The sequence below is a fragment of the Chrysemys picta genome, chromosome 14 (genome assembly GCF_011386835.1).
Source record: "Chrysemys picta bellii isolate R12L10 chromosome 14, ASM1138683v2, whole genome shotgun sequence".
Lineage (NCBI taxonomy): Eukaryota > Metazoa > Chordata > Testudines > Emydidae > Chrysemys > Chrysemys picta.
The window spans coordinates 40,871,628-40,885,161 of NC_088804.1; the positions used below are offsets into that span (position 1 = coordinate 40,871,628).

Sequence of the window (13,534 nt, forward strand, 5' to 3'; positions counted from 1 at the left end):
CGAAGCAGCTTCCCCCCCGCCGCGCCAAAGTCTCATCTAGCCACACGCAGCTAGGGATGGGTAGCTGAGATCTCTGATGTGCGCGGGGCCGGGGGGAAGACACCTCTCTGGCACCGCATGCAGTGCCCAGCCCATTGCTGTCTGTGCTGAAACAACGTAACCCGGGCCCCTGTTCTTCCCAGCGCTTGGGGGGGTGGGGGGGCTTGCCTGGCTCAGATCATCCACCCGCAGCAGCTTGAAGGTGCTGTCCACCTCACAGTGCCAGGTCACCCAGCTGCAAAACGGAGACCTGATCCCTCGGGTTAGGGGCAGGCAGAGGTGGGTGGACGTGATGCTGGCCACCGGACTCGCTTGTGGGCCGTTGGCTTTGAAACTGACGTGCCATAACTGCATCAGCCCCATGAGCCACTGGCTTGGGGGAACTTTTGACTAGGATCACCAGGGGCCTGGAAGTTTAACCAGCCGCACAGGGCTCCGAAACCAGCAGCGACCAGCACCGAGAGCACGCTCAGCTGTGTCCAACACAAGCCGAGTCCCTGCCCTGCAGAGCTTACAGCTACCCTAGGGAAGAGGAGGAGCAGGCAGACAGGCTAGGAACAGAGCTACAGAGAGATTTGCCCTCCCTAGCTCCTGGGGAGAAGGGGGGAAGCTTGCCCTGACCTGCTCAAGGGGTAGAGAGGTAAGTCCAGAGCCAGTCCAAATGCCTGCTCATCTCTGAGACCCCAGCAGGGGAGGGGGCATTCCCACATGCAGCTTCCACACAGCCCCCCAGAAATCCCACAGGGCTACAGCCCTGCGTCATGCCGCCCTGACTGAGCAGGATGCGAGGAGGAGCTGAAGGATACAAAATGCCTGGGGCCCCATGCACACACTGTAGGCCCCCGTCACTGCCCCTGCCCCACAGCCCTACCCCCACTTGGAGTGGCCGTGGCAGGAGTCACCACTCCCTTTGCTCCCAGACAGAGCGGGGCAGTAGCACGTGGCCCCCTTGCCCCACAGAAGCAGCAGCAGGGGGTCCCCTGCCCATCGTCAGAGAGGCAAGAGGGACAGGAGGGGAGCCCCAGTACATACCCCAGCAGTCAAGATGTATCGGCTAGTGGGTGGGCGGAGCCTGCTGCCACATGGAGAGTCCTTTCTGGGGTAGAGCTGGAGCAGCAGGACTTGGTGTGAACACCCATTGAGATGCCCAGGGCAGTCAGCAGCTCTCAGAGCTATTGTTTCAGGCTCTCTGCAGACACAGGCAGACATCACTGCTCTCGTTACCCCCAGTTTCAAGCTTTTCTTTGCAACCACAAGGGCGAGACACTTTTTAAAAAAATGAAACAGACTGTGGTGCAATCCTGACACCAGGAGCTGGGACCCTGAGTGGCAATATAGGGCCTCTGCCTTCATCCAGCTCCAGAGAGTGAGCAGCAACTGTGTCAGGCCCCTGTTTGGGGCAGGGCAGAGGGACGCATGCAGCTTGGGAGGAAAGAAAACAGGGCCAGGAATCTGATATTTGAGAGCCCTTCCCGCTCAAGTTACATTCAGTGATCAGCAAAAACGAACACCCCTGTGTCTATTTATACTGCCCGCATGGACGCGGCCTCAGGGCCAGGCCCTCTGCTTCCTGTTTTGGTTGGGAGGCTACCTCCGAGCATAGCTGTGAATGCAGCACAACTGCCAGTGAAGCAACAGCAGGGGTTGCATGACACACTGGCAGTAGGGCCTACAGAAACAAGGTCTTTAAAAGAAAAAAGCCTAGACAAATAGCAGAGATTTCAGACCTGGGAGCGGTTCTTCCAGCAACTGCTAACAATGCAAGACCCATGGTATGTTTTGGGGCTGGAGGACATGTCTGTGTCCAAGTGGTGAGGGTGGGTGAAACTGCGCCAGGAGCGGGGAGAAGCAGATGCCCGGGAGAGAGGTAAAGGAGTGTCTGAAAGCCAAACAGCACAGAAGCAGTCCCTCGGCTGTGACTACGCACAGCCCTGGAGACTTCTGCCAACCAATGGTGTCTCATTGTTTCTTCTATTCTCTGTCTCTATCCTCCATTGCCCCTTGTCTTAGACTTAAGACTGTAAGCTCCTTGGAGGCAGGGACCATTTTTTGTTCTGTGTTTGTACAGCGCCTAGCATGCTGGTATCCTGGCCCTTGCTAAGGCTCGGGGTGCTACTGCAATACAAATAACCCAATCGGATAAGTGCTGAGGCTGGGGAGGAGCACTAGGAGGACGTGTCGCCAAGACGGAGCAGGAAGCAGTGAGAAGTCACTGGCCCCGTGTTCTCATTGAGCAATAAGACAAGTTCACTTTGCAGGCTCTCGGTTTTATTTTTTATTAGACACCAGGCAATCAAACTGAACCGATGTGTGACAACAGATCCCACACTGGCAGCCACAGAGCAGGGGGGAATGGACAGCTCCCACCGGCTGCTGGTGACAGGACAGCGAGTTGCATTTGACGGCCCAGCCCCTAACGAGGGAGGTGGAGACTCTTGGATGCAAAGGATGGGAGAGAGGCAGAAACAAGGAGAGGTTATTCCTCCAGCGTGGCTCTGCTTGAAGCACCGTTCGGGCAGTCCCGCTGAACGGGTGCAGACAAACGTACTTCCAGGCAGGTGAGCAGAGTGGATGCATGGAGCTTGGGGGTGATCCAGTTCACCCCTAGAGAGCCAGAGCTCAATGCATGGAGCTCAAAGCTAGCCTGGAATGCAGTCTCCACTCCCCTTCCTCACGCGCACACTGAAGGACATTGCCTGCATGGAGAAAGAACCAAGTCATTCCTGCAATGAGTTTGCCAGGCCTCCAGCACCGCCCTCTGCAGAGCTGGTGCCATTCAGCTGAAGACACAAAGCTGGAAGATGGGTATAGATCTCCACCATCACCAGGAACCGGAGCCTTCTCCCATGCTAGCACACGTCCACCCGCACGCTCCACAGCGTGGCAGGATGCCGGAAGCTCCCACGGAGATGCCCAGGCCTACAGCAGGTTTCCTCGTTCCGACTGCTTGGTGCAGCCATGGGCAGTGGGCGTCAGGATGCAGGGCAGCAGCCAGCCTCCTCGTGCCGGGACAGCAGAGACATCCGGGAGAAGGTCTTGGAGCAGCCCCGGCACTGGTACTTCTTGACGTCCGAGTGCGTCTGCAGGTGGGCGCGGAGGTTGGAGCGGTCGGCGAAGGCGCGGCTGCAGTGCGAGCAGCTGTAGGGCTTTTCACCTGGGGGGGGGGGGGGAGCAAAGGCAACACCGTCAGAGAGAACCACCCCCATGCAAGCAGCTCCCTCTAGACAAGACACTGGGGCACAATCTTGGCTTGGCCGGGTCAGGGAGTGGGACCAGTCCCGTGTCTGGTCTGGTTTGTACGGTTCTCCTGTGAGATCCAAGCAGCCTGGGGTCCCAGAAATAGCAGTAAGTTCCACACAACTCTCCTATCCTGGCTCCCCCTTGGAATCAGCGGGGTGCAGTGGCCAGGCCGAATGGCAGGCAATCACCATGGGTTGTTAGGCGCTCAGGTGGGTTAGGGGGTTTCCAGGGAGCAGGAGGGAGGGAGCGTTGCGAGCATCCCAGCGGCACGTTGTAACCAGGGGAATGCTCCACTTCCCTGCCGTGCGGAAGGGGTCTGTACAGCAGGAAGAAAGAGAGGAGACTGGAGCCAGGTGGACAGACAGCCCAAGAGAACTGGAATCTCATTTCCAGCAGCTGACTGCACAAGTAAATTTCAGAAGCACTCCACCGTGGGGGGAGCAGAGGGAACATGGACTCCACAGCTGGAAGCCCTTCACCTGAGCATATAGTAGCAGCAGGGGTGGGACACAGCACCCTCGGGAGTCAGGATTTTGCGTCCCCTCCAAGCCAAGCCCGGTGACTCTTCCCAGCCACCCCCAGCCTCTGCTGCAGAAGCTGGCCCAGGCCAGACTGTTTGGCTTGAAATTCACAATGGAAGGACTCCCTGTCCAATCATAGACGTTGGAGATAGAAAAGCCCCATCAGACTCTCTCCCCAGGGCCAGGCCTGGATCATTCCCCTCCCAGCACCATTTGCCAGCCATGGGGCTTACAACACTCTCCTGGGGAGAATATGGCACAGCCCAAGGCAGCTCACTGCCAGGTTTTCCCTGCTACAGCCTAATCCACCCCACTACCACCCTTCGTTATCCCTCTATGTACCACACTGAGTAGCCCCTCACTGCCTCTGCTCTGCTTAGCCAAGCTAGATGCATGCAGCTTTTTCAGTCTTTCCTTGCAAATCAATCCTGCCAGGCCATAGATCGGTCACCCTTCTCAGAACTCCCTGCAATTTGTCCATATCTTCCTGTGATCCTGGTGCCCAGAACCAGGGACAATATTCCAGGTGCTGTGCCCAGAGCCCTGTACAAAGGAACCAGGACTGGCCCTGCTCCGGAGCCCAAGAGTCACGTTAGACTTTTCTTTGCAACCGGCTCATGTTGCCAACTCATGTCCGACCTGCTGTCTGCTTAAAGGGACACTGGTGAGTCAGCCTCCAGCTCTCCCCCCCGCCTCTCTTGGATGTTTGCAACTGAGAAATGCGGAGAGACAAACATCAGGTTATCGCACATCCTCTGCAGGAGCCCTGTTGCCGTGCTCAGCTCTGGGCTAGGTTCGTGCATGGGATATGGAGGGGGATATGTGCATCAGGCACTTGTATTTTGTTTCCTGTTTAACACCTCTATTTTAGGCATGCAGGGAGTGGGGGAAATGGCAAGTCTCCCACTTCGGAACAACCAGCTTTGTAACTGGATTTCTCGGCCCACATGGCATGAGCACATCCTATTACAAGAGGAACTTTCCCACAACTGCAAGCCTGGCAGGAGATTGTTTAGGCAGAAGAAATGTACTAGACCAATGCTCCTCTGCCACTCTCTTTGCTGACAGCACTTAAATCTCCAAAGCACTTTATCAGCACTAACTAATCCTCACAACCCACCTGGAGGATAGGGAAGTATTACCCATGTTTCACAATGGGGAAACCAAGGCACAAAGAGGCAACATGCCCAAGGCCATAGGAAGTGAGCCAAGAGGGGGCAAACCAAGACTGTAAAGGCACCACCACAATCTTACAATAAACACACCATGAGTAAATAGAATTAGGGCTAATCTGGATGGATTAGAGAACATCTTTTTAAAAGGATAGTGGAATTTCCCCTCCCTTCCCCTGATCTGTAATACCTAAGATTATTAAAACTGGAAGAATTCTCTTTTAGATCATTTACTTCTCACTAGTTGCATTTGCTCTGGATGTTGTTCTCATCTGGCATAAGGGAACAAGACTAGTCAGTCTGATTTTTGGTTACTTCGTTGCTAGTCAGTTTGACCGGAGTTATTCGATTTCTAAGGGAATAGGTAGGAAATACTGCAAAAAAATTCTACTAAAGAGGGACAATCAAGTTAAATGGTGACAAAAATATTAGTTTTGCTAAAATCAGCTTTTATGAAACCTAAGCCCAGCAGAGCAAGATTTCCATACTTTGAAACTCACAGGGGGAAAACGAAAAGTTCATTGAGTTTGCATTGTCCAAACAAATAGAAATGCAAAGGGCAAACAAAGAGCAAAACAGGGCCAAGCAAATGGGACACTGAAGATCTACTCGAAGGGGTTAGATTCTTCTTCAGAGAAAGATCCTGGCATGATTTATGCACTTGTTTAATTTTCTGCATGCAGCAGAGCCATTGAAGCCAATGGGACTATTTGTGTGCATAAAGGTAACGTCTGTGCAGGATGCCTTAGGGCTGGTGGTCTTTGCACTGTGGGCTGGAGCTCGAACTCAAAGGTTGCCCCTCCCCTGACTCCCATCCACACTTTAAACTCCACCAAGCTGGGCCACCACCAAGGGGGAGTTGAAGCTCCAGTGGGGATGCAGCCGCTCAGATTACAGCAATTCACCAACTGTGGTCCCTGGAGCGAGCAGTGAGAGGAGCTCAGGTGTACTAAGAGAAGCCCTTGGCCTGTAAACTCCTCAAGGCAGGGACCGCGGTATCCTGGTATCTGTACAGCACCTAACGCCAAAGGCTCACCCCGATCTAAATGGAGCCTTTAGGTGCTACTGGGATACAAATACAGTGTATTAGTGTCCCAGGTAGAGATGTTGGTCTGCAGCGTTTGATCTGTAAGCAGACAGTGCCCTTTTACTCTTGGGGTCTGCAAAAAAATCTCTGTACAAAATACAAGCATTTGGAACCAAACTGGGCCTGGCAGGCTGTTTTGTGAGTACCAGATTAAAAGGCGGATCCACCAGAGATTAGCCATTTTCTCCCAGCCCGCCCTCCGCTACCGCCTGCAAGCCACCTCAACCTGCTTGCGCCGGCAGCTGTGCAAAACGACTGGCCAAGCAGAGCCCGGTAAGCACATGAAAGGCACTTCCCTCCCTGGGCAGCCCCGGCGCTGCAGCCCACCTGTGTGCGTTCGGATATGTCCCTGGAGCAGCCAAGGCCTGGAGAAGGCTTTGCCGCAGATCTTGCAGACGCAGGGCAGCGTGTGGGTGCGGATGTGCATCTTGAGCGCCCCCAGGCTCCCGTACTCCTTGTCACAGTACTTGCAGTTGAAATACTTCCTGGCCTGCAGCACGCAGCGCTGTTGGCGGTGTTTGGCCAGCCCGGAGAAGGTGTGGTAGGACTTGTGGCAGTCAAAGCACTCAAATCTCTCCAAGGGCTCAGCTGCCCCACCCCGTGCCCCTGGCAGTTTGTCCTGGGCTCCTCTGTCCCCCTCTGCTGGGCTCCCCGGGTCGGATGGCCTCCCTGGGGGCAGGCTGAGGACAGGTGGCAGGTTGAGATTGTTCTGGTTGTCTTTGAGAGGGGTGCCCGGGGCTCGGCCCGTTAACGTGTCCACCAGGCTGATCTCCAGGTTGTGGGGGCTTGCGCTGGGAGTCCTTTTGGTATCACCATCCAGTGGGAGAGGCAAGGAGAAGCGGGCGAGGATGGAGCTGCCGTCCCAGGGCGTGGAAGGGGCGCTGTCATTCGGGATGAGGATGGGGAAGACCAGCCCCCCGCAGGAGTGGCACGCGCCATTGATTTCTGGGGAGAAGCAAGAGGCAGGTGAACACGAAACCGTGATGTTGCCTATTAGCTCCCACCCCCGTGCCCGGCGTGCACGCCTAGCCAGGAGCTGTGCACCAGTGAGAACAGCAAGGCAGACGAGAGCTGAAGGCCAGTTCGCTTGTGTCCATTAACCAAAGTCCTCTCCGCCTACACACTGCACACACCAGTCCCTGCACCAGGTCACTCCAACTCCCCCACCCCCTGCGGGTTTGTTTTGCTCAGACTGGGTGGAGAGAAACTGGGCAACAGTTTGGGCAGGGGCTGCTAATGGGGCGGTGCTCTTGACAGTCTCGGGTCCGGGATGTTGGGCTGGCCCCAGCACTCCCTCTTCCACCAAGCTAACCCCCCCCCCCCCCCCCGCATTTCCCTTTTCTAGGGATGGGAAGCCTCAGTGCAGACAGTCAGAGCCTTGTTCTACCTGATGGAAACAGGCCACCCTTTCTGCTGCCGCTGCCGGAGTCTCCTAGGTCCTGGCCCCGTGAACGGAGCTGGCTTGAGCAGCCGGAAGGCTCCCACCTGGTGGCATTCTGCCCCAGCCTAGGGGCCGTGCTGGGGGGACGGGCCAGGCCATCTATCTACGGGTGAATCGGGCCCGTCACGGTGCTCAGTGGAGTGCGCGGGACCTTCCAGGAGGTCCAAGAGGGAAGTTAATCACAACATGCCCTTGTGCCTCCATCCTGGGGAGATTTCTGACACCCCCCCCCCCCGCTCCAGGGCCAGGTAGTCTATTGGAAATACTCCCGCCCCCCTCCTGCTGGACTCCGATGAGATGACAGCAGAGGGTCTAAGGATGGAGCTGGATTAGGGTCCCCCTGCCTGAAGCCCCCCCTATTAGGGGTGTCATACCAGTGCCCCAGCAGTGACAATCCAGGCGGCACTGCCTGCCCCCAGAGCCCCCACTACCACCTGCCCGCCCTGCTCTCCAGGAACGCGGACACCCCCGCCCCCCAGCCCGGTCTGCAAGAGAAGTGCTGCCCGCTCCGCTTCTCTCTGTGGGGTCCCACTGGGAGCCGCTCTCCGCAGCTCCCCCGGCGAAGGGGCCCAAAGACCCCCCTGCAGAAGGAAGCGGGGTTACTTGGCAGTCGCAGCCCCAATCACTGCGGGGCCGGAGCCAGCCGGCGGGGCCGGGCCAAGCGGGCGCCGCGCTGCCCTGTGCGGGGCAGGGGGGGAGCTGACACCTGTCTCGTGTGAAGCGCCGGGGCAGAGCCGGGCCGTCAGCCCCAGCGCCCGGGAAGCGATGGGGCGGGGAGACCCCGGCCCGGGACTGTGCCCTGCCGGCAGGGCGCTGGGGGCAGGGTGCGAGCACCTGCCGGCCCCGGGAGCCTGCGCCCCGGGACAGCGCCCACAGCCCGAGGGCGCAGGGAAGTCACAGCCCGGCAGCAGGGTGACCCCAGCAGGACCCGCACCCCCGACGGGTCCCCGAGCCGGGGGTTCCCCTGGGCGCCCTGCCCCGGGCGCAGCCCCGGCCCCTCACCTTGCCGCCGCCGCGTCTCCAGCTGCCCGTAGTTGGGGACGCGGGTGCTGCAGGGTTTCTTCACCAGGAAGGAGCGCGGCATGGCCGGGCGGCAGCGGCTCTGCCGGGACCCCGCCGGCAGGTGCCATAAGGCGCCCGGCTCATTAGCATGGGCCGCCCGCCGGGCCAACCGCAGGGCGAGGGGCGGGGCTTGGCCGCCTCCCCCGGGACCGCCCCCGTCACAGGTACGGGGGGTGGGGGGACGTGCGGCGCTGCTCGCTCGCCCCCACATGCCCCGCCCGAGCACCCCCTAAACCGCCCCTCAGTATCCCCCTACCCAGCCCTAACCACCCCCACTCCCCTTACCCAGACCTAACCACCCCCTCCCCTCCCTCCTCCGTACCCCCACACCCCCTCTTTTCCCCGTACCCCCTACCCAGCCCTAACCACCCCCCACTCCCCTTACCCAGCCCTAACCACCCCTCCCGCCCCTCGCTCCTCCGTACCCCCACACCCCCTCTGTTCCCCGTACCCCCTACCCAGCCCTAACCACCCCCCACTCCCCTTACCCAGCCCTAACCACCCCTCCCGCCCCTCGCTCCTCCGTACCCCCACACCCCCTCTGTTCCCCGTACCCCCTACCCAGCCCTAACCACCCCCCACTCCCCTTACCCAGCCCTAACCACCCCTCCCGCCCCTCGCTCCTCCGTACCCCCACACCCCCTCTGTTCCCCGTACCCCCCTACCCAGCCCTAACCACCCCCCACTCCCCTTACCCAGACCTAACCTCCCCTCCCCCTTCCGTACCCCCACACCCCCTCTGTTCCCCGTATCCCTCTACCCAGCCCTAACCACCCCGCCCCTCGCTTCTCCGTACCCCCACACCCCCTCTGTTCCCCGTATCCCTCTACCCAGCCCTAACCACCCCCACTCCCCTTACCCAGACCTAACCACCCCCTCCCCTCCCCCTTCCGTACTCCCACACCCCCTCTGTTCTCCGTACCCCCCTCCCCAGCCTTAACCACCCCCCACTCCCCTTACCTAGCCCTAACCACCCCGCCCCTCGCTCCTCCGTACCCAGCCCTAACCACCCCATCCCCTCCCCTCCCCTCGCTCCTCCGTACCCCCACACCCCCTCTGTTCCCCCGTATCCCCCCACCCAGCCCTAACCACCCCCCACTCCCCTTACCCAGCCCTAACCACCCCCTCCCCTCGCTCCTCCGTACCCCCACACCCCCTCTGTTCCCCGTATCCCTCTACCCAGCCCTAACCACCCCCTCGCTCCTCCGTACCCCCACACCACCTCTGTTCCCCAGTATCCCCTTACCCAGCCCTAACCACCCCCCACTTTCCTTACCCAGCCCTAACCACCCCTCCCCTCGCTCCACCATACCCCCCCCACAGCACCTCTGCTCCCCCCACTCCCTGCTACCCAGCCCTAACCATCCCCACTCCCCTCGCTCCTCTGTAGCCCCCCACACCATCCCCCTACCCAGCCCTAACCACCCCCCTCACTCCTCCATACCTACCCACACCACCTCTGCTCCCCCAGTATCCCCCTACCAAGCATGTACCGATTCACACACCCTACTTCCCCCAGCGCCCCCATACACAGCCCTGACCTACCAGGGCACCCAGCGTACCCCCTACACTACCCCAGCTCCTCCAGCACCCCTCCACACCACCCTGCTTCCCCCCAGGGCACCCAGAACACTCCCCCCACACACACACACAGCCCCTGCTCCCCCCAGCACCCCTCTACACCACCCTGCTCACCCATACACAGCACAGACCCCCCAGGGAACCCAGAGTACCCCCTACACTACCCCTGCTCCCCCAGCATCCCTCTACACCACCCTGCTCTCCCTACACAGCTCTGACCCTCACCACCACCTAGAGTACCCCCCTACACACCCCCTGCTCTCCTCTTGCCCCAGATACCACCCAAACCCCCACCATACACATCCCCTGCTCCACTCACCATTTACCCCACACCTCCCAGCATACCCCCACATACCACCAGACTATCCCCAGCCACCACCCACAACCCCCCTGTACACAGCCCCTCCCCCCACCTTCTACCAACATGCATCCCCAACCCCCTCCTGCTCCCCCAACACAGCCCACCCTACACACAGTCCCTCCTACTTGCCCACACCTGGGCCACAAGCCACCCCCACCCTCACCCCAGCACCCTCACCTCTCCCCATCACACAGCCCCCCGCAGCCCTGCCTCAAACACACAGACCTCCCCACACCACCCTGCTAAAGTAATCCAGCAGCCCCCCCACAAAATACAGCCCCCCCATCCTTCTGCATTCCTCCCTGGGCACTGCCAGCACAGCAAGGTTTGCACCTACCTTACACACTGCACCACACAGGGGTGGAAGGATTAGGAATAATGCAAGTGCAGACTGTCCGTGCCTCAGTTTCCCCCCACTATAAAATCGGGATCAGACTTCTCCACTTCCCGAAGGTGGTGTAGGACACACCCATTAATGTAAGGACCTAGAGAGGGAGAGTTACAAGTACTGATACACACACGCATGCAAAGAGGGGTGGTCTGATCATCTTGGGAGCCAAGAACTGGAGTCTAATCCCAGCTCTGCCCCTCACTCACTTTGCGACCTTGAGCCAGTCACTTCACCTCTGTCTCAATTTCCTCATCCGTCTAACACGGATAACCACCATTACCTCACCGGGAGACCTGAGGCGAACGGGATGTTTGGAGAATACTTTGAAGCAGCAGAGTGCGAGATAAGAGTTATTCTTCAATGTTATCAGAGCCCCAGACAGTGCGCCCACTCACCTGGCCGTTGGGTCTCCGAAGTCTTCCTACCCCACTTGCTAAGAGCTAGAGATAATTTATGTTCGACCAGGGTCTTTGCGCCTTCCCGGCCTGTCTCCTCTTACACGCAAGCCTCTCGTGAAATCCGAAAGCTGAACTGGACGCAGTTGCAGATCAGCATCACATTCTCCGAGGTTATAGGACGGCCGGCAGCACGAGAAGCCAGGGCTGGGACAGAGCTTACTGCTTTTAGTCAGGCACCATTTCTATTTTATAGCGGGTCTTACACCACCCTGCTCCCCACAGCGTCTGGTACCTTTCACTGATGCATTCTGCAGCAGCATTCACATCTGGCCTGGGTTATGCAGGTCAGACTAGATCAGGGGTGGCCCACCTTTGGCTCCGGAGCCACATGCGGCTCTTCAGACGTTAATATGTGGCTCCTTGTATAGGCACCGATTCCGGGGCTGGAGCTACAGGCACCAACTTTCCAATGTGCCGGGGGGTGCCCACTGCTCAACCCCTGGCTCTGCCACAGGCCCCGTCCCCTCCCCTGAGCCTGCCGTGCCCTCGCTCCTCCCCCTGCCCCTCCAGAGCCTCCTGCACACCACGAAACAGCTGATCAGGTGGGGGAGGGAGCGAGAGGCACTGATTGAAGGGGCTGCCAGTGGGCAGGAGGCACTGGGAGTGCGGGGGGGGGGGGAGAGCGGATGAGGGGCTGCTGACATATTACTGTGGCTCTTTGGCAACGTACATGGGTAAATTCTGGCTCCTTCTCAGGTTCAGGTTGGCCACCCCTGGACTAGATGATCACCAGAGTCTCTTCTGGCCTTGGACTCAATGAATCCGTCATGGGTGGTTCATGCTCTTGGTCTGGCCCTGGGGGAGAACCAGCTGTGCATTTAGTTTGGGCAGGGGGTTGGTTTTTTTAACAGGCACACTGCTCTGTGTTTGTCAGAGAAGGCGAGTAGAAGCAGCATGCCTGGCCCCTACAGCGGAAGGTGGGCAATAGTCTGGCTTAGCCCTTGAGAAAATGGTTCATTACCTTTATAGTGGCCCAGATTTTCTCTACCCATCATTGCAGCTAGAAGACACAAGATGAGCACCCAAAGGAACTGCTTTACCCCCACGACAGAAGTGCCCTGTCAAGCTGAAGGCAGAGGCTGCTCATTGTCTCAGCCTTGGCAGTGCCCATGTTTAACCACACACAGTTAGACACCCCACCCTCAGGCCTCTCCTGCCCAGCAAGTCTCTGACAACTGCCTCTGCCAAGCACTTGCAGGTCTGGAGTGAAATCGGAGCCTGGAATTTGGAGTTGGACGAGTCCTCCTGGGTCAGTCTGCCCTTCTCCCAGGGCAGGATTTCAGAGACGTTCGCCACTGACTCAAAAGCCCCCCCTCCGTGTGTGAAAACCCGTGTCATGAATCTAGGCTAGAAACTCTTCAGCGAGCCCCTGGCTGGTTCTGAACCAACAGAGCAAAGACCCCCAAAACCCATCAGCTTAGCAGGAAAAGAGTGTTTATGACAGTGACACACACAGCAAATATTGGCCAAGGCTGAAGGGACGGGAACTGCCCTGGCCCTAAGCCCTGTTCTCCGAAGGTGCATCGGCCACAGAGGCAGGTGTTCAGTGCGTGGGGAGGAAGGGGTATGCGGCGGCAGTGTCAAAGCCGGGAGAAGGGGGAGCACCGGAAGACAAGTGGGGGAATCACAAGGGATGCCTAGCAGAGACCAGTAAGGGCCTGAGGATTGGGCAGCAGCAAGGTGAAGAAAAGCGGGAGGAACTTCAGGCATCAGAGCGCTGGCAAAGGCTCAGAGCATGCAACCAAGGGCTAGAAAGGAGAGAGCAGAGCTGGAGAAAACGGTGGTTAAGCCCAGGCAGTAACCGAGCAGTTAATAGCTTTGGTCACCAAAGTAGTGGGTGCCGAGCATGCCTAGCCCCTCTCTTAGCCCCTATGCTCCCCAGGGGGTCTGCACTTGGCCTTCCACACCTCAGGAGTGCCAGCAGAACTGGGCACTGCAAGGCACCCAGCCAGCTGGATCAAATAGTGCTGTTCAGAGGCACCAGACAGTGGTACTGAAGCAGGAGGATTCAAATGCACCAGCAGCCAATGGCTCGGTGTCAGACAGCTATCGGACACTCCCTGCTAGTTCCAGACTGGGCACCCCAATACCAGAGGAGTGTTTAGGCTAATAAGCCAATTGTCCTTCAACAGCATTTTCTATCAAGACTCTCCAAGCCCTTTGCAAACACTAGTGAATACA

General features: G+C 58.6%; 2 protein-coding genes across 2 annotated transcripts in view; both read right to left on the bottom strand.

Annotated features, from left to right (window-relative positions):
- Positions 1-2,303: 2,303 nt before the first annotated feature.
- SNAI3 (snail family transcriptional repressor 3) lies at positions 2,304-8,703 on the bottom strand. Its single transcript, XM_065567336.1, has 3 exons — positions 8,503-8,703; positions 6,387-7,004; positions 2,304-3,193 (listed from the first exon to the last, which is right to left on the bottom strand). The coding sequence occupies exons 1-3, from the start codon at positions 8,582-8,584 to the stop codon at positions 3,012-3,014; spliced, it is 882 nt and encodes a 293-aa protein (XP_065423408.1). The 5' UTR covers positions 8,585-8,703; the 3' UTR covers positions 2,304-3,011.
- RNF166 (ring finger protein 166) overlaps positions 6,875-13,534 on the bottom strand; it is a 35,764-nt gene continuing 29,104 nt past the window's right edge. The window contains exon 7 of the transcript XR_508824.4: positions 6,875-7,004. The gene's annotated coding sequence lies outside the window, so the exon portion shown is untranslated. The remainder of the gene's footprint in view (positions 7,005-13,534) is intronic.

Coding starts and splice junctions, on each gene's coding strand:
- SNAI3 (XM_065567336.1), bottom strand. CDS start 8,584: ATGCCGCGCTCCTTCCTGGTGAAGAAACCCTGCAGCACCCGCGTCCCC. Junction 7,005..8,502: donor GGAGACGCGGCGGCGGCAAG/GTGAGGGGCCGG, acceptor GCTTCTCCCCAG/AAATCAATGGCGCGTGCCAC. Junction 3,194..6,386: donor ACATATCCGAACGCACACAG/GTGGGCTGCAGC, acceptor CCCCCCCCCCAG/GTGAAAAGCCCTACAGCTGC.